This window comes from Vidua chalybeata, chromosome 2 (assembly GCF_026979565.1).
Source record: "Vidua chalybeata isolate OUT-0048 chromosome 2, bVidCha1 merged haplotype, whole genome shotgun sequence".
Classification (NCBI taxonomy): Eukaryota; Metazoa; Chordata; class Aves; order Passeriformes; family Viduidae; genus Vidua; species Vidua chalybeata.
The window spans coordinates 86934434-86954698 of NC_071531.1; the positions used below are offsets into that span (position 1 = coordinate 86934434).

Here is a 20265-nt window from a genome sequence, read left to right on the forward strand (position 1 = left end):
TCCTTTTATTGTGAAGGACAAACCCACTAAATATGATTAGCATCCATTAGAATAATTTTAACTAGGAGTCATATGATTTCCTAGAGTAGCTATACACATAAACCTAAATAGCTCTACTTTCTCCCAGAATTGTTACTCTGCTTTTATGGAGCCTGTGGATCACTGGTGAAAAATCCTGGTGTATACCAGCTTCCTCTAACAAAAATCCTTGGACCTCCTTCATTTATGTGAACTGTCTTGAACTTATGTGTATTTTAATCATTAAATCCAGATTCTTTCTTCTTTGCTTTTGATGACAGGAAGAAAATCCCTACCATATGGTCCACTTCAGACACAAACTATTTAAGTCCATGGTGAACTCCTTGGATCTGTAGAACATACATGTACAATTTCCTTCTGATTGTGCACAGGGTTACACAACCTAAGCTCTCAGATTTGGTCTCTGAATCCCTTCATTATTCAATATAAGCTTTTAATATTGTGAATGCTGCTGGAATGCTTTGTACATGTCTCCAAAAGGCTTTTGCTAGCTGAAAGGCTTTTGGGGCAAAGGCCTTGGAGTGTTGGAAAGTTAATTTGTATTGCCATTAACTCTAATTTATCTATAGAAGAGTCTCAGGGTTAGAGAATTTTAAGTTTTGGAAGGACACAAGACAACACCGGGCTCCGTCACTTTGTATTGATGCCAATTCTGCAAGCCTTGGCATACAATTTTGGACTTTGTAGCTTTCATCTCCTTCTATATAAAGCTCCTTCTACTAGTATGGAAAGTCCATTTCAGTAACAATAAATACCCAATCATTTGCAATACTTCAACTGTTAAAAAACCCTGTATATCAATCTGATCTAATTTTTAAAAAATTATACCAATTTAAATTACTACCTTACAATGGTAAACTTAAGAACTTTTCAGCAGACAATTAAAATTAGCATGGGAACAGTAATTCAGTATGCAAAGGATATACACATACAAAGTCCAAGGATAATTATAAACCCCCCCTCACTGCAGTTTTCATCCATGCTAACTGCATTCTTGGTTATGGCATTCAAAATGTTCTCCAATTGAAAAAAAAACACCAAACCAACAAACCCCAAAAGTGATTACCTGCATTAGAAACAGTGTAGAGTCCCTGCAGTTTGAAACTCACTGGGGAAAAGAAAAAAAAAAAAAAAAAAAAAAAAGAGAGAGACCCGAGAAGGATTCAGTTGCTCAGTGCTTTATTTCACAAAAGAATGGAACATCTCAGCAAACGTGTAGTATCATACTTTCCACATATCAGCAGAGCCCAGGCAGCAGCGAAATGTTACTGTTCTCTATGCTTTATTGGGTGTTAGAAGGAAAAAAGTAAATTGAGCATAATGTTCAACTATAAATACTATCAAATACATGCCTGGTTTCAGTCTGTTTTAATTAAAATAGATCTTATGCTGCCTCCTGTTGGTCACCTACAAACAGAAACGTCTAAAATTAATCTCCACATTAGGAACTGCAGTCAGCACACTCTATAGCCTATACCTTACCTACTACTCTATACTAACCAGAGGAGGTAAACAGTTAGAAAACTGTTTATCACAGAATAATACCATAAATAAATCTGACCCAGAAGAGGTACCCCATTTTGTAAATATAAGGAATTTTTAACAGCAGTAAACTGACTTAATACAAATGTATTTAGAATATAAGAAACAAATTAATTAGTCCTTAAATAATAATCATCGGGTCTGTGCAAACATAATCAATAAACACTGAATAATTGATATTTATTATAACAAGTAAACCAATATGATAACATTACCAAAGTGCCATAACATTTTGATAGCATTCTTTAAAAATTAAGATCATCCAATATAATCATCACTGGATATTAAAATCCCACATACAATATATATTATCTTTGTGTATACTATACTGGTCATGCTTATAATGTATTCTGTGACATAAAATAGAATACTATTATAAATCTTTTGGTTACATCATTTAAGTGCAAATAGTAGATTATAATTTTACATGCATTTTGTATGTTTAAATATCACTGTATTTCAGTGAGAACATACATAATCATTAATCTAGTTACTATTTTTAGAGGAAGGTTCTTTTCATAAAGCTTTGATTCAAAGAGCTTTGAAAAGTCATAAAATATATTAAAAAACTCACTTTGCATTAACTTTGTGACTTTTGTTTTTAATTGCATAAATGCTCTGTAGACTGAAAAATCCGTTTGATCCAGACTACAACAGTTACTCATGCAAGTAATTCATATTCTTTTCTGTAGTTCACTGAGATTTCTTACCTCTTTAGCAATTAATCACAGGGTTTGGAACATAGGTCCTTTCTTCAATCATAAAGCCTTGTTTATAACCATGACTTTCTAATACTTCTGCTTCTTCTGCATTCAGTTCTGCTACCAGATTTAATACTTTATATGTGAACATGTCGCAAATGATCCTTTTTCCTTCTGTGAGAACTGTAGTAGAGGCTTACCTGCCTAACTGCAGAAAATCAGTACCATTTCACAGTAACTTTTGTGTAAGCAAAGCTAGGAAGTAACTGACATTACTACATTATTTCCTGATCACTGGGTAAGAGCTCAACTCCCTGTGAAATCTATGAATGATTTGTCAAACTGGGAACTGACATTAGTTCCTGCACAAGTATAGTGTAGAATATTAAAGAAGCATGTCTATTTTCCCAATTCAGCTTCAGTCAGTATACTGTATACTGAGGAATTTCTCACATACGTCATTGCTCTGTGTGATGTCAAATGCCAGAGTCTTATAGCAAGTAGCTGGATGGAAGACTGCCAAAAAGATCTGCTGCAGGGAACAACTTAAAGGAAAGAGCATCACCTCAATGACTCACTCGCTTGCTGTTTATGTGACCCAGCAATTTGGTCATGACAGTGGCAATTAAAACACCCTTGCAATTCTCTAGTCTCTTCCAATTTGCATAGCTATTTATACCCATGTACCATGGGCATATGTTATTTTTCTCAGTGCATAAATTGCATACTCATATTACTCAGGTATAAGCGCAACACAAATACACAAGCAAAGGTGAATTGGGCCTTGTATTCCAATGACGTGACAAGTTGCAATAATTAATGGTTAATGAAGTCTCAATGCTACCCTGAGTAGCTTCATTAAAACTACCATTTTCCTATGTGTTTGGTTTTTTCCCATTATTTCAGTAAGTAGGAATAGTATTCTTCCTCTCTCTACTCAATACATTTGCTTTGCACTAACAGAAAGTAGTTGTGTCCCAATATAAAAATACTTGCATTTCTGCAAGGTGATTGTAAAGGTTACCTAGCTATGTTTAGTTAAAATATGATTTGGAGTCTTATTGTGAAGAAAAAAGAAAAAAAAGAAAAAAAAAGAAAAAAAAAATGTGGAAGTTGCCTGAAATACTGTAGCAAGCTACTTCTACAGAACTGATACACATATTAATATACAGAAATTACTGAATGGAAGGGTCTTGCTCTAGTAACATCTTGTCCAAATGTACATGATTTTATTTTACATACTTATGAAAATTGTTATGATTAATATTATCTAAATTTGTAAAGGTATCTGATAACAAATTACAGAGTCAGTCACAGAATTGGAACCTTCCATTGTTTACTGTTTAAAACAGAAGCCTGTTCTAGGCAATATTAAGCTCTAAGCATTAATATTCAGCTTGGGTTTTGCAAAAAGTACATGCAGTAGTGATGTGACAATGAACTTACCAGCTGTCTCAAGACATATGAAAGATGTCTCTGATGCCTCACTAAATTTTATTCATTATTTAAGCTACTTGGAAAGATGTGATTAAATGTTTAGAACCATTATTCTGTCTGGCAAAAGACAACCATACTGCTTTCACAATACTTATATGGAACATATGGGCTCTCAGTGTCTTATCTGGATACCTGGTAAGAACGGAAATTCTCAGGCTGTGGAAGATTACACATTAATTTATGAAACCTAGCTGATTTCAGTGTCCTCCTGTCAGAAAGAAGACTGTAAGCATGAGATCAAATTTACTTCAGAATGTATGGCTAGACTAATATTAGCACTAAAAGTCCATTAAAATTTTAACATTATCATAGCTGACTACTTAAAGTTTATCAAGCAATATATTGTGTAGTGTTTACTGTGTAATTTTTTAATATCTAAAAATACAATGAAGTTCAAGATAAAGTGTTTTAATTAATTTAAACCACAGGAGATGATTTCTCACCTCTGAAATACTATTTACTATTGACTTTTAATACGGGGGTGTAGTTTTGCAACTTTGTATTTGATGTACGACAAGATACAAACTTTTCCCATAGTTAACGGAAGCAACAGCCAGGATTCAGTTTACAGCTTGCTGCTGTAAGCAGCCTAGTGACTGCTTAGTAGGCAGCACTGAAGAATTCAGAGATGAAGACTTCTGTTAGAACACATCCTGAAGTGTTTTTTCTTTAGTTGAAGAAAACACATGACTGAAGCAAAGATATCACATGAATCATCTGTCCTGTATAAATCTTACCTATCCTGCAGTATGTTATTGAAATTTACTTTGCCACAGTTAATGGGATGGAAACACAAAATAAAGCTACTACTAAGGCACAAGGATGGAGAAAAACTGGTAAAACTGAAGAGCTGAAGTAAGATGAAAGGAATTATCAGTCTCTTCAAGTTAGATACCTAGTTTTAATACTGTGAAGGTCACTTTGTCCTTGCTAAGGTCATTGTGATAAGTTAAAGCTGACAATGAATTCCTCTTACAGGTTTATGAACATAGAAAATCTAAATAACACGAATGAAAATGGTTTTTAAGCTTCAGTTACATAGGGAAAACAGTATCACAGTCAGTTTTCTCAGCAATTTGTCTGTTGGGACAACTGTGAATATTACAGAAATAATGACACATATTACACAACTAATTCCTCATGAATATTCTTTTTGGAAAATTAATATAATTTTGAAAATTATTCTGATAATTATAGAGAAGAGTTGTATATAAAATTAAGTACATAATACTGTCTTATGTAACGACTAGCATGAATGACATTTTAATCGAGTCTTCCAAAAGCAATCCTACAGCATTTAATCTGAACTGAAAATTTAAACAAACAAATACATATTTCTCCATCTGTAAACTAATACTTAAAAACTGTTCTACAATTTGTGCATTTAAATAGACTTTTTTGACTTGGGAGTTTCAAAATTCTCCAGAGCAAATTGTCAGTACAGGTGACCAGGGGTCCCTATATCTATTAAACTGAATGACCTGACAGTAAAACTCAGTTAAGGCTCTTGGCATTGGTGAAACTTCTTCCCACTCAGACCTACTACTGTGGTAGACTTGAACTTCATCTGTGATTTCTTCTGGAGCATAATCACCACCTAGTATATAAATTTTGTCTTCTGTCCCAACTGCCCCTGCATTAAAGCCAGCACATTCAAAAGACCCTTCCCCTTTCCAAACACAGGTTTCTGGGCAAAAACTGTAAACCTTGTAGGTGGAGAGATCGCATATGTACAATGTACAGTTCACTGGAACAGCTTTGATTAGAGTTGCATGGAAAAACTGCCCAAATTCTGCTACAAGCTCAGACCACTGATCAGTCATAGCATTATACTTAAAGAAACAGTCAAGGGATGGATTAAAGGCATCAGTAATCTCTACTTCTGAGCCAAGGACATAAATTATATTTTGGCATGCACTTGCTTCTGGATAGTAGATACCTCTTGGTAACTGGCTTACAGATTTCCAGTCTTTGGAAAGAGGGTTATAGGATTCTACATCCAAAAGACTCCGAGTTTCTTGAGCTCCTCTGGTCTTTCCACCTATTACAAAGAGCTGATTTAAGGTTACAACAGATGTGTGCATTGTCCTCGGTTTTTTCATAGCTGACACTATGGAGAATTCATTGCTGACTGGACAGTAGCACCAGGTTTGGTCAGTGGCATCATGAAATGGTTCAGCAATATGAAGCCTGACAGTCCTATAACAATTACCCTTGCATCCTCCAGTTATAAATATTTTTTCTCCATAGCTAGACAAACTTGACCCTGGCAGATCAATCATATGAGTATGTGGTAGTTCTTTCCATTTATCTGTTTTGATGTTGTAGCAGAATGTATGTCTGTTTTCTCCATCTTCATCAGTTTTATGAACAAATATATATTTTTCTGTTGTTGAAGGACGTGCATCTGGAAACAATCCACTGAAGTTCTGCACACTTTTAACTGCATCATTGATTATTACTGAGCAATTAGCACTCTTAAGTAAGTGTTCTTCAGAATGCAGAAAGTCCTGCAAAGTCTTTTCAGGTAACTGGTGTAATCTCACTTTTTTCATCAAATTAGGCAGGTATTTCTGCCGTGTTTCTAAGTTGTGTTTGGTCCATTGGAGTACAGCTTTCAACACTGATTCTTCCTCAGGGACATTTAGTTCATCAGCCTCAAGACACTTTTGTAATATCTCAAAATTCATCTCCAAGAAGTCACTTGATCTGAGCAGCAACGAAAAGTGGTGTTGTACAAAATCTAGTGCATGATCAAACAAGCGGACAGACCCATAACTTTCTGATAGAGAAAGCAACTGTAAGCAATTCACAAGATCAATACTTTTTATTAGGAAGTCACTGCAAGCTTTGGAAAGGAGTGAAACTTGAAAGAATGACGACAGTTGGAAGAGCATTTCCACATTATCATTGGTTATCTCTGTTTTTCCTGTGTAAGCATAATCAAGAAAAGCTTTCACTGCCTTGGGTGATAGGTTACTAATAGTAACATTGCCATCATCTCGTTCTTTCATATTAACTTCAAACATGGCTCTGTGAATAGAATACAGAAGATAAACACACAAATTAAAGATTTAGCAAACAGATGAGAACACTGATGTGGAAGGAGACAATTAGGGACACGTAATAATGTGGGCTGGTCTAAAACAGGTCTAAAATGTGGAAGTTCTTATATGAACAATGAATTTACTTGGTGTGTTTGAAAAAAAAAAAGATTTGTGATAACATACTCAAAGTGATGGCTTAACTAAATCATAGCACCTGTGTTTTGTATGGATTTTCACAAATGGTGATGAAGTCTGCAGCTCTCAGTGTGACAGAAAATGTGAAAATTTTCAGGACAGCATCAGTTTCAACTTTGGGAAAGAAAGCCTGATTTAAAAAAATACAAAGTAAAAAAGTCCCATGAGTTAGGTCATGCAATGTGGATGAGTACATACAATTATGTAAAAAAAAACCACTTCCAAATTGCAGGCTGAGCAAATGGCCAGACAGATGATGGGTGTAGTCCTCAGAAATAAAAGTAGGTAAGGGACAAATGAGGAGAAAAAACACAAGGAAACTTAATTCTTGCTTTAGAGCTGAAAAAGAGATGTATGAGTACAGGCCAATGTCAGAGAAAAAATGAGATTTTGATATGATTGCATGACACAATGAAACTGTATGACTGAATACAAAGATGATGGTTGAAATTGTGGAATGAACTACTGACCAGGAGATTTGTGGAAATTTTATTACAACTTTAACTGCTTTGTTCTAACTATGTAATAACATTTAACTCTCTCACACAATCTAACATGGCAAGATAAAGTTATTAAAGTTTTATAAGTGGGTAGGTCCTGGCAACAGAATAGTGCTGCAATATCTCTTGCCCTACCCTCCCAGAGACTAAGCCTCAAGCTAGGGTAGCAGTGGCTTCTGAATAGGACACAAGATAATAGTGGAGGAAGAGTCAGATAAATCATCAAATGGGAAGTAGAGAATCTGGATATTAATACATCATAGTTAATTCATATTAAAAAAAAGTGTTATATCATAGTTCAGTTATACACTTAGTATCTTTGTTGTATGGGATTTTTAAAATCTCATCCTTTGCTGAAGCCAAAGAGGAAAAAAGCCATCCCTGTGTACAGCACATACTCTTTGAGATGTGAACATCTGGTAAAGCAGGAACTTGTCTGACTTCCCAAACAAGAACATAAAATTACAATAAGATACCTGTGTCCCAAAGACCTCTTTGCATACTAAGCGATGACCCTTATAATTCTTTACTCACTAACCCATGAGCTATGAAATATCTAATTAGGGAGTAAAATAGCAACTGAACAATGCTAGTAGAAGAAGATCAATCTAGGCAAAGGCTTCTGAAAGCTAACAAGTGAGGATCAAAATATGTTGCTGATTCTTTGGTTTACACAATGAAGCCGAAACTAAGAGAAGTCCAAAGGCCAAGGAAGACAAAAGGTGTTCCATTTCAAAATGTATGTAGTGGACCTAGGTACTTTTTATTCCTTGAAGGTAAAAAATGGGCTTTGCATTCCAGGTCAACTTTTGAATCTGATGGCTGCTATTATATGCCCTATCAAGCGCTAGGAGCAGGGAGAGATCTCTCCTAGAAGATTTTAATCTGAAGAGTCTGTAGGTAATGAAAAGGACACATGCATTTCCATGTGCTTAACTTCAGTTCTAAAAATTACCACTGGAAGTTATTTCATCCTAGTATTTCTTTCTACCAGATGATCTCGGTGCTGTCGAGCAGTTAAAGACAAATGAAAGTAGTCCTGTGTGTCAGAGAAAAAAAACAAGTCTGCTCCTACAGTGGAGAAAGTGCTCATTTCATGTGCATTTCTTCTTTTTTTCAGCAACTCTTAGAACACACCTAGCTATCTTCTGTCATATATGGCAGACTCACTTAGACCATGGGATCTTTCAGGACATTTGAAAATAACACTCACCTATGTATGGGCAACTGAATTGAGGCTATTAACTCATTCCCAAGAGTCCATTTTTTCATTGTTACAGTCTTAGTTTTGTTTTGAGTAAACGCTATTCAGAAACACTTTCAGTGTGGAACTGCAAGTTTGAACCTGTCTAATAAAAAGGTTAGCAAGTCTTATTTACAAATTAATATTCTGTATGTGAATGAAGGCTGTCCCTTAAAAATACATAGCTTTAAGCACAAGAAGATCCATTTCATGCTGAAAGACTGAAATCTGTAGTTTAGGAAAAGTATGTGTATCTGTTTAAATACCTCTGAAGATAATCTCTACTATACTGACCACTCTTCTTGGACAAGAAAAACCAGTTCCATTGCAAAGTTATTTACAATTTATCCACAATTGCTCAGTACAAGATGTATTTGTAATCAATCTGTTACGTTTCACAATATAAATGTGTCAAAGTACATAGACTATCATATAAAAAGTTGAACAATATCCTTGGACATCTTCAAGTACTGTTACAGGCAACAGGTAACTCTTAAACATACATAACCTGTGTCAGCTCAACCTAACAGCAGAGCCACACATTTATGATTTGAAACTTGTATTTCAGAGTTTCCATTGCTGTCAGAATCTCATGACTTTCTGAAAATACAAGGAGCTGTATCTGGCATACCCTTAAAATGATGTTTGAATGCTGTGCTCAAAACTCTGCAGATATATGTAAATTGTGATAATTTTTTAACTTTTAAAAATTCTATTCCTTTCCTCCCTCCCAGAGAACTTAGAATCTATTTCCTGCAAACTCATGCCAAAATTAGGTTTACCTGAAAAAATCACTGCTTGCAGCCAGTACGCAACGATGACAGGGAATTATTTCATCTTTCACACGAATTTTAAAATCAAAAAATATATTTTGTTCTCTGAACTTTTGTAGTACTTTTAGAATTTGTTGTCCATGACCTTCAGCCACTAAGGAATTGATTTTATTTTCAGGAACAGAAATTCCATTGCAAATAGGTCTGCTAATGTAATCCCGTTGATTGGCCATGTTTTCTTCAATCTATTCCTGAAATGGAAAAATAAGTAATTGATTCTACAGTCTTATTATTAAAAAAAAACCCAAAAAAAATCAGTATACCATAAAGCAAACAAAGAAGTTCCCAGAATTGAATTTAGTTTGTATCTCATATGCAAAGTTAGAAATTTGTGTTACAAGTGACTTTTACACTGAATTTGATACTACTACTTTGTAAAATATATTCGCATGGTAAATTTTGTAAAGTAGATTATCTGCCATATATCAGAGAACAATTCTGCAGATAATACCCACCTGTAGGAATTTTTTCAGTAAAGTCCACAGCACATCAAGGAGTGTGTTTAATTATCATTTAAGAGAAAAACTAGTCCTAGGCTTACCCTCAAAAACCCCCCAAATTCTTAAAATTTTATGTAAAATTAGGATGAAAAAAGAAAACTTTGTTACATAGTTTACATTCCAAAAGGCTGATCACTCTACATCTTGTAGTGGAAGGGAGACAGAGGTTATTAGACTGCATCCTAAGGGGATTCCCATGAGGCACTCTGGACTGCAATAATGGAATACAAACAACACCAACAGCCTGCCTGAATAACGGGATTGCTGGGGCTTACCAAACAGGGTCATTTAGAGACAGTTTGGGGACAGTACACCTTTGAGTGTTTAATCAGTTGAAACTGATTTTGTCATGTACCTATAGTCTTGTTAGGAAGCTTTATGTTTGCCCACTCTGAGTTTCACTTACAGTGGTGTAAATTAACTGGCTTTAGAACACATTTAAATTTCCATCTCCCTTTCAGCAGCCAAGTTTGTTTTTTTTGGTTTTTTTTTGGTTTTTTTTTGGTGAAAACCCTACAATGAAGTGTGTTTTTTTCTATAGTAAATAGGTTTGAACTATTTTTTACAATGAAAATATTTTATTCCACTTTGTCAACATAAAGAAACTTTAAACACTAGTATATTTTATTTAGACCTATTTAAAGAGCTAGTTATATATTGCAGATGCATAAACTGCCTTTACTGCAAATCTGAGTCAAGATTGCCTATTTTAAAGCTTAAAGAAACATTCCAATTTTTTTTTATTCCAGGATTTTGCTTCTGCAATTCCAATTAAAATCAGCAACAGATAATGGCCCACCTGAATTGACAGGGGACAAAAAATTCCAAACAAAACCCAGAAACAAGAAAATACTGGTTTTGGTTTTTAATTTTCTGAAAAGGCTCATCTGATGACACAATACATTCAGAGCAAACTAAACCATCAGGCAGTCTTCTTCATGTGAGATACTTTAACAGCAGACTGATCTACACTTTATCTAGTCAGGGTAGCTCCAAACAAATAGACCTCCATGTCTCCTGGAAGAGAAGAGATCCAGTGATCTTGCTGCCAGCACTGGCACCCTTGGAGCAGGCATCTTCTCCTTCCCATGGCCAGACAATCTCAACGTATTCACTCTTTCCATTCTAAGCCTGAGGAACTAGGAAAATACAGAAGAAGAAGACCACCATTTATTCTGATAATGTATGGCCTCATAAACCCCAACTTCCACAAATCATGAAACTTTTTCATATGCCAGAATTCTCTTGAATACCCTTTTCTTATCAATTTAAAAGCCTGCTCCTCAAAAGGCTGAATCTTCAAAACCAGAGTTGCTTCAATAACATTAGTTTCCCACATTTGAATGGAACTTTTTTTAAAAAGTAAGTGAATTTCAAAGTTTATTTGACATCACATCAAATAACACTTCTTCTAAAAGAAACATAAACCTTTCTGCAAAATTCTGGAACTGACAATAGATACTAGACATCTTTCTCCACTTACATGTAATTTCTATAGCAAGATCCAACCTACAATGTGCTTTCTGATGACAAAATTACCAATTTCAGTAATATCTATATTTGTATTATGAACATGGAAACATGTACTATAATCAAGTCGAACTATGCTATTTTAGGCAAGACATCATATGATCACTTTCATACAAGCAATCAATGTTTCAGAAAGTTTTCTTTTACCACACTATTAACACAAAAACTCTATTCCAGTACATGGTGCAGAGACTGTAAACCTCTTAATTACACATCAATTTATTAATGCTTACATATATTTGTTCTCTTGTTAAAATTGTTAATTGACTTAATTTTCCTTTGTATATTTATTCATTCTTACAACTGTCAAGAGTGTTGATTGATGTCCTCTCTCAAGTGTCATTAGAATGAATAATTGTCAAACTTTCCAAGGTCCACTTATAAGGCTGAGTTTCTGGTTTTCCTTATTATTGCTTGCAGTTTTCTCTTTACTCTGTTTTGATCCTCAATTTCTTTCACTGATACAAGATCTGTTGTATAACATTATAGTTCAGACCTCATCACTGTCTCACTAGACCAATTTCCAAGTCATCTAGTGCATCCAAATCCTAATCTCTAACAGCAGTATCTCATTATTTTCTTAAAAGCAAAATTCAGCAGTGTATCTTTAATGTTTTTGTCCACGATTAAGGAATGTAGTAACGAACACTGTGCAACAACTTAGCCTAATTCACCCTTCTCTCAATTAAAAAAATACATATTAAAAATTCAATTTCCAGCTGTCTTGTAGCCAATTCCTGACTTACTTTATAATTTTGGTATTAATGTACCACTTCACTGAATCTGTTGATGATTTTATAGCCCTCCAAACTCTCTTAACAATTCAGCTAAAACTTGGTATGTTAAACAAGGCATTTATAATTATTTCATGCATTCTTCTACAAAGCCATATTAATTATCAGTAGGGTTTTTTATAAATATTTGATCAACTCTGACAAAAGGTTAAGAAACATAGGGGGTGCAGACATATGTTGAAGAGGTCTGCAGCTCAGGAATGCTGGGGAACACCCCTCCTTTTATTTGCTCCATAAACTCCCACAGGATTCCAACTACAAAGCCTGTCTTCATGTGGGTTACCAAGAACCAAGCTCTAGTAAATGGTGCATTAGAACTGGGATCTCTTACTTTTGCTTTTTAAGACACGTCTGTGTGCTGTTCAGCAACCGGCCTTGCAGCCTCTCCTGGAACATGACACAAGAACTGCTGTACGTGATCCAATCTCTCACCACTTGACAAAACCCCCCTGCTCACATACTGGACCTTTACAATTTTGCACTGGCAAATGCCCCCTTAGCTATTAGCCTGCTTTTCTGAAAAAAAAAAAAAAAAAAAACAACAAACCCAAAAAACAACAAACCAACAACTGGTTGACAAAGACTGAAAACTGAAAACTATTCCAAAACTAAATTCCCCTAAAGTTAAAAGTTAAACATTGCTTATTTTTATTGTAAGACACCACAAACACAAAGCCAGTTGCCTGCTACAGTGAAAACTGATACAAACTTCAGTCAACCTCATATTATTAAGGTCAACCTCATATAACACGTGTGGGGAACATATATGTACCTCTCAAAACTATCTGTACAGGTCTCCAGTTGAGGGGCCAGGCATTCTGCATGCCTGACAGTCAAGTGACAAGCAATGGCCAGTCTGTGTAGGGCCACAGAGCAGCCAGCAGTTGAACAGAAGGCTAGGGATAGTAAGCTACTTTTGGTCATTATGATGGGTCAAATAAGGGACCACCTGGGAGCTCGGAGGGTAAGAGCATTCCTATGATCTGTCACAAAATCCAGTAATAAGGGCCCACACCTCATTAGTTGTGCTGTTTATAAGACTCCTCTGAAGCATAGCATGGTTTGGGTTGGAAGGGCCATTAGGGATCACCTAGTTACAAGCCTTTGCCACTTTTAACACTGTCTTTTTCCCAGGACACTAAGGGACAGAGCAGTCTAAAACATAATGAGCTCATTGACCCAGATTCCAGGTAACCACACTGAGAACTCTGATAAGACCATAGTCAAAATATGAGATAGACAGACGTTCCTCTTAGTATCTACAAGAAAGTGTTTAACTGACCTTTATTCTATGCAAACAGCTGCCAAAACCTCACTGAATTTCTAGTGGAACTTTTCACTTCAACAATGCTAATGCTCCCTTTCCAAAGATATATAGAGGATGTAACATATTTATGATTGTCTTTTATTTAGCACTCAAAAATCCTTCTTGAGTTTTCTTATAATTCTGTACCTAGAAGACACTGAAATGTGTAATTTATTTCCTTATACTTTTCCTTTGGGAAGTTCAAATGACCTTTAGACATGAATTTAATAACCTGGATATATGTTGAATCCTAGATATTACACTAGGAGACTATAAACATAACATACTGTTAAACTCATAAAGGAGACCAAAAACATCCAGGACAGACATTTTCAGAACATACAGGTATACAATAAAATCATTACCACTGCATTACACCTCCTAAAAATGACTTTCACATCCATTCCACCAGATCTGAAAAAGTAAAGCAAATAGAAGTGTGAAGGGACCTTTGAACAGAGATGAACTTTTGTTTGTGCAGAATCTTTTGTAGTTCCTACCAAAGCACTGATGGGAACATACTCACATAATGTACATATATTAATAAACACTTCTGCTGAAAAGATAGCCTTTAGCTGCTACAACTGATAAATAAAATGAAGTTTACAGAAGTTTAAATATGCTAATGAAGTTGAGAATGGTGGAAGATGTGCAATTATTTCTTGGTGAATAACCAAGGAAAAGATATCAAACTAGGGAGAGAACGTGTAATAACAGTGAAGCATGAACACCCAAATGAGGGTCGAGAAAGATAGTGGCAAAGACACCAAACTGATCACTTTGTAATAGTGAGATAAAAATATGCATACAAATATGTGTGACTTTGAAATAGCCTAGGGAATTCTGTTTTGTGGGAGTACTGAACACACATAAGTATCACACATAGCTCATGGCTCATCGTACTTAGCCAGGAAAAGCCCCTTAGCGCTGTCTCTGCCTGACAATAAACAGAAACAAACCCTTGGAATGGGACTGAGGTTCAAGACTGTACCCAGCACAAGGGAGTGGCCATTCCAAAATTGCAAGTAACACTGAATTCATTCATAACAACACTGTGCAGGTAGACATTCTCTCCTCTTCCAACACGGCCGGCAAAACCAGTCTAAACTCAACCCTGATTTGGTACTTTATTATTTACAACCAATTGTAAAACAATCTATCTGCTTTTATCTGAAAGCACAATACAGCTGTGCTACAGCACTCACCAATTAAAAAAAATTAAATCTTCGTACTTCATAGCAGGTAACTTATGAGAAATAAATTGTTCTTTAATGGAACATTATGTTTATTACATGGCCTTCTCCCAGCTTGGATAGCATGTCTTACTAGGGACCAGGATTTTAAAAAAGGGAAATCTAAGAGCTGGTATTTTACAGAACACTTTAGGTACCTAGAATGACAGAATTAAGCACAGTGAAGACAAAGAAATTGTATAGATTTCTCTAGCGAACTTTCAGGGTTTTTTTTTCCATACAAAATTTAACAGTGCATTAATGTATGTTTTGAAAAGGTCAAGATCAGCATTCTAAGATCTAATATTGGAGGCTCCAATATAGAGAAGGGGACGTGCCCTGGCTTGTCTGACCCCTGCTGCTGGTGTTTCACCCCAGAGACACCTTTGGCTAGCTGGATGTCGCAGCTGGGCGCATGGAGACAAGCCCAGACATGCCGGAGCTCAGGTGGCGGGATGGAGCTTCCTCTCACAGAGGGTCCGCTCCTCAGGTTTCCTGCTGTCAGAGAATCCTTTAGTCTAGGGTGAAGGAAAGGAGTCGGTTCTGATGGAGGGTTTAATCCAGAGCTTTTATTCTGGCCCGCAGGCCTCTGATTGTAGCAACAGCTCCAAAAGAACTCCCTGCAGGCCTCTGAATTCGGTCACTGCTCCATCAGAACTGCCTGGACCGCGTGGTTCCCCTCTCTTTTTCCTGGGGGGAGGAGGGGATGGGTAGGGAGTCCACCAACCAGGTACGGGAGAGGAGGTCTCAAGGGACAAAGGACACCTGGATGGCCCAATGCCCCCCTGGGGGTGGAGGGCATCTTTTAAATCTGCCCAATCACTCCACGCACTTCTGGAATGCCAGGAGTGACAGACAGTGCTCGGGGTCAGGGTGGGCAAAAGAGGAGTGATTGTGACACACCTGGGAGGACACCTTCAGGGGAGGAATCAGGGGTCCTGGGGAAACCGTTAAATCAGACTGCAACAATCTAATGTTAAAAGTATTATATTATTGAGTCTACTGTATACCCATCAAGATGATTTGCTATTTTCATTCCTTGTCCATTCAAAAGGAGAGAAATTAATGACTTGTTAATAAATTTTAAAGACACCACTCTACACTGTGCATCTAATTTAACATTCATTAAGGTGAGTATAAGTGGAACACATATCTGTAGGATTTGGTGACACTTCTAATTACTGACTAAAAAGACAAGAGTGGTTTAAAATGTAATTAAACTATAAATACTGAGTACAAGTTCTGTGCTTTTATATTCCATTAATGTGTTGATTGTCACTGATTGCCTAAGATTGAAAACACTAAGAAAATTCCAAGTTCCTGCCTGGAAATTTCAATGCAACTGAGTCTCACAGGTTTTTCATAAATAACTGAACTTCAAAGAAAAATAATATTCAGTCAATCATTTTAGGACAAGCAAAAAAAAAAAAAAAACTGCTCAGGACATTTTGAGACATTTAATCCACAAAAATGACATTTATCAATAACAGATGTTAAGACAGTATTCTCAGGTGACACAGAGACTTTAAAGCTTTGTGTTCTTTAGAAGTGATAAAAAAATCAACATGGAAAAAAATCTAGCATGGTAGCAGTAGGAAGTAAGGAAATCGCAGTAATTCCTGGAGGCATTCCCGAAGTGGAAGATTCCCACTCTTCAAACAGCGATCATTAAATGCATGTTCCCTGATAAACACATGAACCCATTAAGATAAAGCAGTAATCATTTAAAACAAGTAAAACTGGCAGTATTTTCTCTTAAAATTAAATTTCTCCAATTTATCAAGTTACTTTGCAAATTATTTTCTTAGCCAAAAATTATCAAGAACTGTAATTTTAATTTTCAGAAAAAGAAAAGGAATTAAAATGACACACTGTACTTCTAATTCTGCTGAAAATAACTGCAAATTCTGTAAAAGAAAATGACAACTTTTAATGGCTTCTGTAGTCTGTCACTTTTGCATGTGAATGTGTTTTTTTTTTTTTAAAACATGCATGCAATATTGAGCATCTTTAGAGAATGATTTAGCATGCCTTATAATAAGAGCATGTTTTACTTAAAAGTGTGGGTTTATATTGAATACATGCTAATTACATTACATATCATACAATGCATCTTGAGCTTCAGTTTGCATTTACACACGAAGCTCATTAAAAAAAAAAAATTAATCCACTAGTGAAAAAAGTGCTACATGTTTAAATCTCTTAAGCAGAGAGTAGGGACAAGCTAAACCTTTCAATCAAACCAGAGGGGTTTTTTTTTTGGAACTAGGTAAGATCCACAGTCCATTAGTATTATCATCTATCAGTAACTAAATATATAAATGCCACAATTTTCCCTTCAAAGTGCACAGAACACAAAGTCTGAAATGTAAGCCTCAGCTACAGTTCAATATTGGTGAAGAGCATTTTCTTGGGATTTTTTCTTGACTGTGTTAAATCCTTCTCTGCTGTCAGTTAACTTTGTCTATGGGTTTGCATAATGCATAAGATTATGCCATTCCTTGCTTCATTAAATCGTGGAGAAAAATAGGAATAATATTTTGAAGTAAGTCAAATACCCAATTGATTCCTTGATTATACATTTTTTTTTATTCAATGTTACTTCTGTGTTTAAAATATTTTGCGAAGACTAATCTATACTCAGCTATAACAGACTTGTTCAGAAAGACCTTCTGGCCTGTGCAGAAACAGCAGTTTTCCATATTAACAGTGCACTAGCAATGCTAAACAACAACAAAAAAGGAGGATTGTAACAAATACCTGCAATAATACAATTTTCAGCATTTTTGCATCATTTGTACATCGTCAATAGAGGATGGATGAAGTGTAAGTACTTCTATTGGCAAGCAACAGAACGTTGGGTTGTAAATTTTCAGATAGGCCCTAGTTTTTTAGCTATGGCTCAACTCCAGAACCAAAGGGCAAGCAAATTTTTTACCTTTTGAGGACTTACAGATGGCCTATAATTGAGGAAAAATAGGAATCCAGTTGACAACTATTGGAATTCTCAACAGAACAGTGAGCACGGGATACAAGAGCCTTTTATTTACACAGATCCTTAGGAGCCAGAACGCTGCTAGTGATGCAGAGCGCTGCATCTGCTCTCGGGACAATCAGCTCCTCTTGACAGTCAATAAAAGACAAACAGAGCCCAGCCCGCTGCGACAGCTCTGCCAGGGGCCCGGACGGCTCTCCAGCAGGACTGATGCGCTGAGGGCAACACCTCAGCGGGATGTGCTGATGGCAGAGATGGGCCGCGTATCTCCTGTCCGCAACGGGGCGCGCTGCCACTAAGAACCACCTCCCCCGGCGCCCCCTCGAGGGTATAACCACCTCCCAGTGCCGCACAGGGCCGAGAGAGGCAGAATTTAGCGGGCAACTCCGCTCCTGTGCCACGGCCAGGGTTATCGGCCGCCCCCAGCCTCATCAGGCCCAGCCCCGCAGCAGCGGCCGCCATCGCCCCCGCCCCGCCCGCCGGGGGACGGCAGCGGCGTCAGCGCCCCTACTGCGCACGCTCAGGCCCCCGCGCCTGCGCCCCGCGGCGGCTCCGTTCATTCTAAGGGAGGACTAATTCTGACAGGGCGGGCGGGATGGGGCAAAGGGATCCCTTTCCCTCACAGCGCGACCCGGCCGCCGCATGCGGCGCTCCCCGCCACTGCCGCCTCTCCGCAGGCGGCGAAGCGCCAATCCCCCCTGAGCCGTCCCTCCGAGCAGCGCACACCCACCTGCAGCCAACACCCGCAGCTCACCGACCGCTCTGGCCCACCTTCCGCAGCAGCCACGCCGGCAGATTGGCTCCTTCCGACGTCATTCTCCTGCTCCTTGCACTCGGAATGGCTCCGCCAGTCGCCACTCCAGGTGAGAGCCCGCCCATCTGTCCTCGCTGAGCGATGCCGCGGGTGCAGCTCCGCCGCAGGCACCGCCTTTCCCCTGATAGGTCGCTACCTGGCGCATTCCGCTGTCACTCACAGGGAGTTCTGACATCGGATAGGTTATTGTTCTCGGGGGCGGGGCTCCCCTGCTTCCCGCACGCCGATAGGCTCCCGCCAGGCCCGAAGGGGCGGGTCACGGCGGCGCGGGGCGGGCGCAGGGAGCGCGGCCGGGGCGGCGCGGCGAGCCCGGGCCATGGGCAGCGTGCGCTGGGCCTTCCCCTGCGGCGCTTGGCGACCCCGCCGCCGCGAGTGGCTGCTGGCCGCGCAGCTGGTGCAGCCCGAGGAGAAGGAGCGCATCGGCCAGTTTGTCTTTGCCCGCGATGCCAAAGCCGCCTTGGTACATGGGGAGCCGGGACGCGGTTGTCTCTCTGCACAGTCAGCGTTGCCCAAATTCCTGATCAGTCGGACATGCCGTGCGAGGGCATTTCAGGGATGTAAAGCTAAAGGATAAGGCCTGTATAAAAGTATGAAGCTCTGCCTCACTGAGGGGCCAAGAGGGACGGCAGGCTGCTGTCAGTAGCTACTCTGAAAGACTTCACAACTTCTAAGTCGTGATACCAAGTCAGGAGACAAAATCAGCGCACCCTGAGGGACTGTACATAGGACATCGGGGTAATGACTAGGAGAATAAAGCTGTTTTAGAAGATCCAGGGTTTAAATCTCGCTTAATAATACATTAATACGTGCCTGCTCATTAGTGTGGAAGGACTTACTCATCACTTTTAGCTGTTGAGTGTTTCATTTAGCGCCTAGGTAGTGAATAGATGTACTGAAAGGAAGACTATTGAGATAATTTTACTGCTCAGGGTGGTGTAAAAAGTATTTATTTGTGCCATAAAGTATCGTAAATAAGTTACTAAGGTAGAAAGGAAGTACTGTGATTTGTCTAGGCTGGGACTTGTGTTAATTGCACTAATAGTGACAATGTATTTGATACCCTGATGGACTCTTCTGCTTAAACTTACTTGACACAGCTTTTACAAAAGGGAGAAATTTAACTTCTTTCGCTAAAATACACTACTTGATATCAATAGTAATAAACCAACGTTTTTTAGGCAAGTGATTTTTTAGCAACCACGTAGCACAATAGTTCTGTATGAATTACTTCCATTTTATTTCATAGGCTGGTCGCCTGCTGATGCGGAAATTAATTGCAGAGGAGCTGTGCATACCTTGGAATGAAGTACACTTGCAAAGGACACCAAAAGGAAAACCTTTCCTGGCCAGTAACTTACTCAGTATCAACTCAAATTACAACTTCAATGTCTCTCACCAAGGAGATTATGCAGTCCTTGCAGCTGAGCCTGAGCTTCAAGTTGGCATTGATATTATGAAGACTGATTTACCAGGTAATTCATTATGGTGACTAAAGCA

General features: G+C 38.0%; 2 protein-coding genes across 10 annotated transcripts in view; one reads left to right on the forward strand and one right to left on the reverse strand.

Moving 5' to 3' along the window:
• Positions 1-1196: 1196 nt before the first annotated feature.
• On the reverse strand, positions 1197-18807 carry KBTBD3 (kelch repeat and BTB domain containing 3). Of its 7 annotated transcripts, XM_053934734.1 has the most exons (6): positions 18685-18725; positions 14093-14141; positions 12753-12808; positions 11104-11236; positions 9547-9788; positions 1197-6812 (listed from the first exon to the last, which is right to left on the reverse strand). In XM_053934734.1, the coding sequence occupies exons 5-6, from the start codon at positions 9768-9770 to the stop codon at positions 5192-5194; spliced, it is 1845 nt and encodes a 614-aa protein (XP_053790709.1). In that variant the 5' UTR covers positions 9771-9788; positions 11104-11236; positions 12753-12808; positions 14093-14141; positions 18685-18725; the 3' UTR covers positions 1197-5191. The 7 variants fall into 7 exon arrangements, with proteins under 7 accessions (XP_053790709.1, XP_053790710.1, XP_053790711.1 ...); XM_053934735.1 differs by lacking the exon at positions 12753-12808; XM_053934736.1 differs by lacking the exon at positions 14093-14141 and having other exon boundaries at positions 18685-18721.
• Positions 18696-20265, forward strand: part of AASDHPPT (aminoadipate-semialdehyde dehydrogenase-phosphopantetheinyl transferase) — a 30573-nt gene continuing 29003 nt past the window's right edge. The window contains exons 1-2 of one of the 3 annotated variants that reach the window (XM_053934740.1): positions 18696-18817; positions 20015-20240. In XM_053934740.1, the coding sequence (XP_053790715.1) occupies positions 20030-20240 (211 nt within the window). In that variant the 5' untranslated portion in view covers positions 18696-18817; positions 20015-20029. Of the gene's footprint in view, positions 18818-19063; positions 19229-19414; positions 19504-20014; positions 20241-20265 lie in introns of those variants that run through there. The other 2 variants (XM_053934739.1, XM_053934741.1) reach the window with 2 other exon arrangements.

Coding starts and splice junctions, on each gene's coding strand:
- KBTBD3 (XM_053934738.1), bottom strand. CDS start 9,770: ATGGCCAATCAACGGGATTACATTAGCAGACCTATTTGCAATGGAATT. Junction 6,813..9,546: donor GCAAGCAGTGATTTTTTCAG/GTAAACCTAATT, acceptor TTCTATTCACAG/AGCCATGTTTGAAGTTAATA.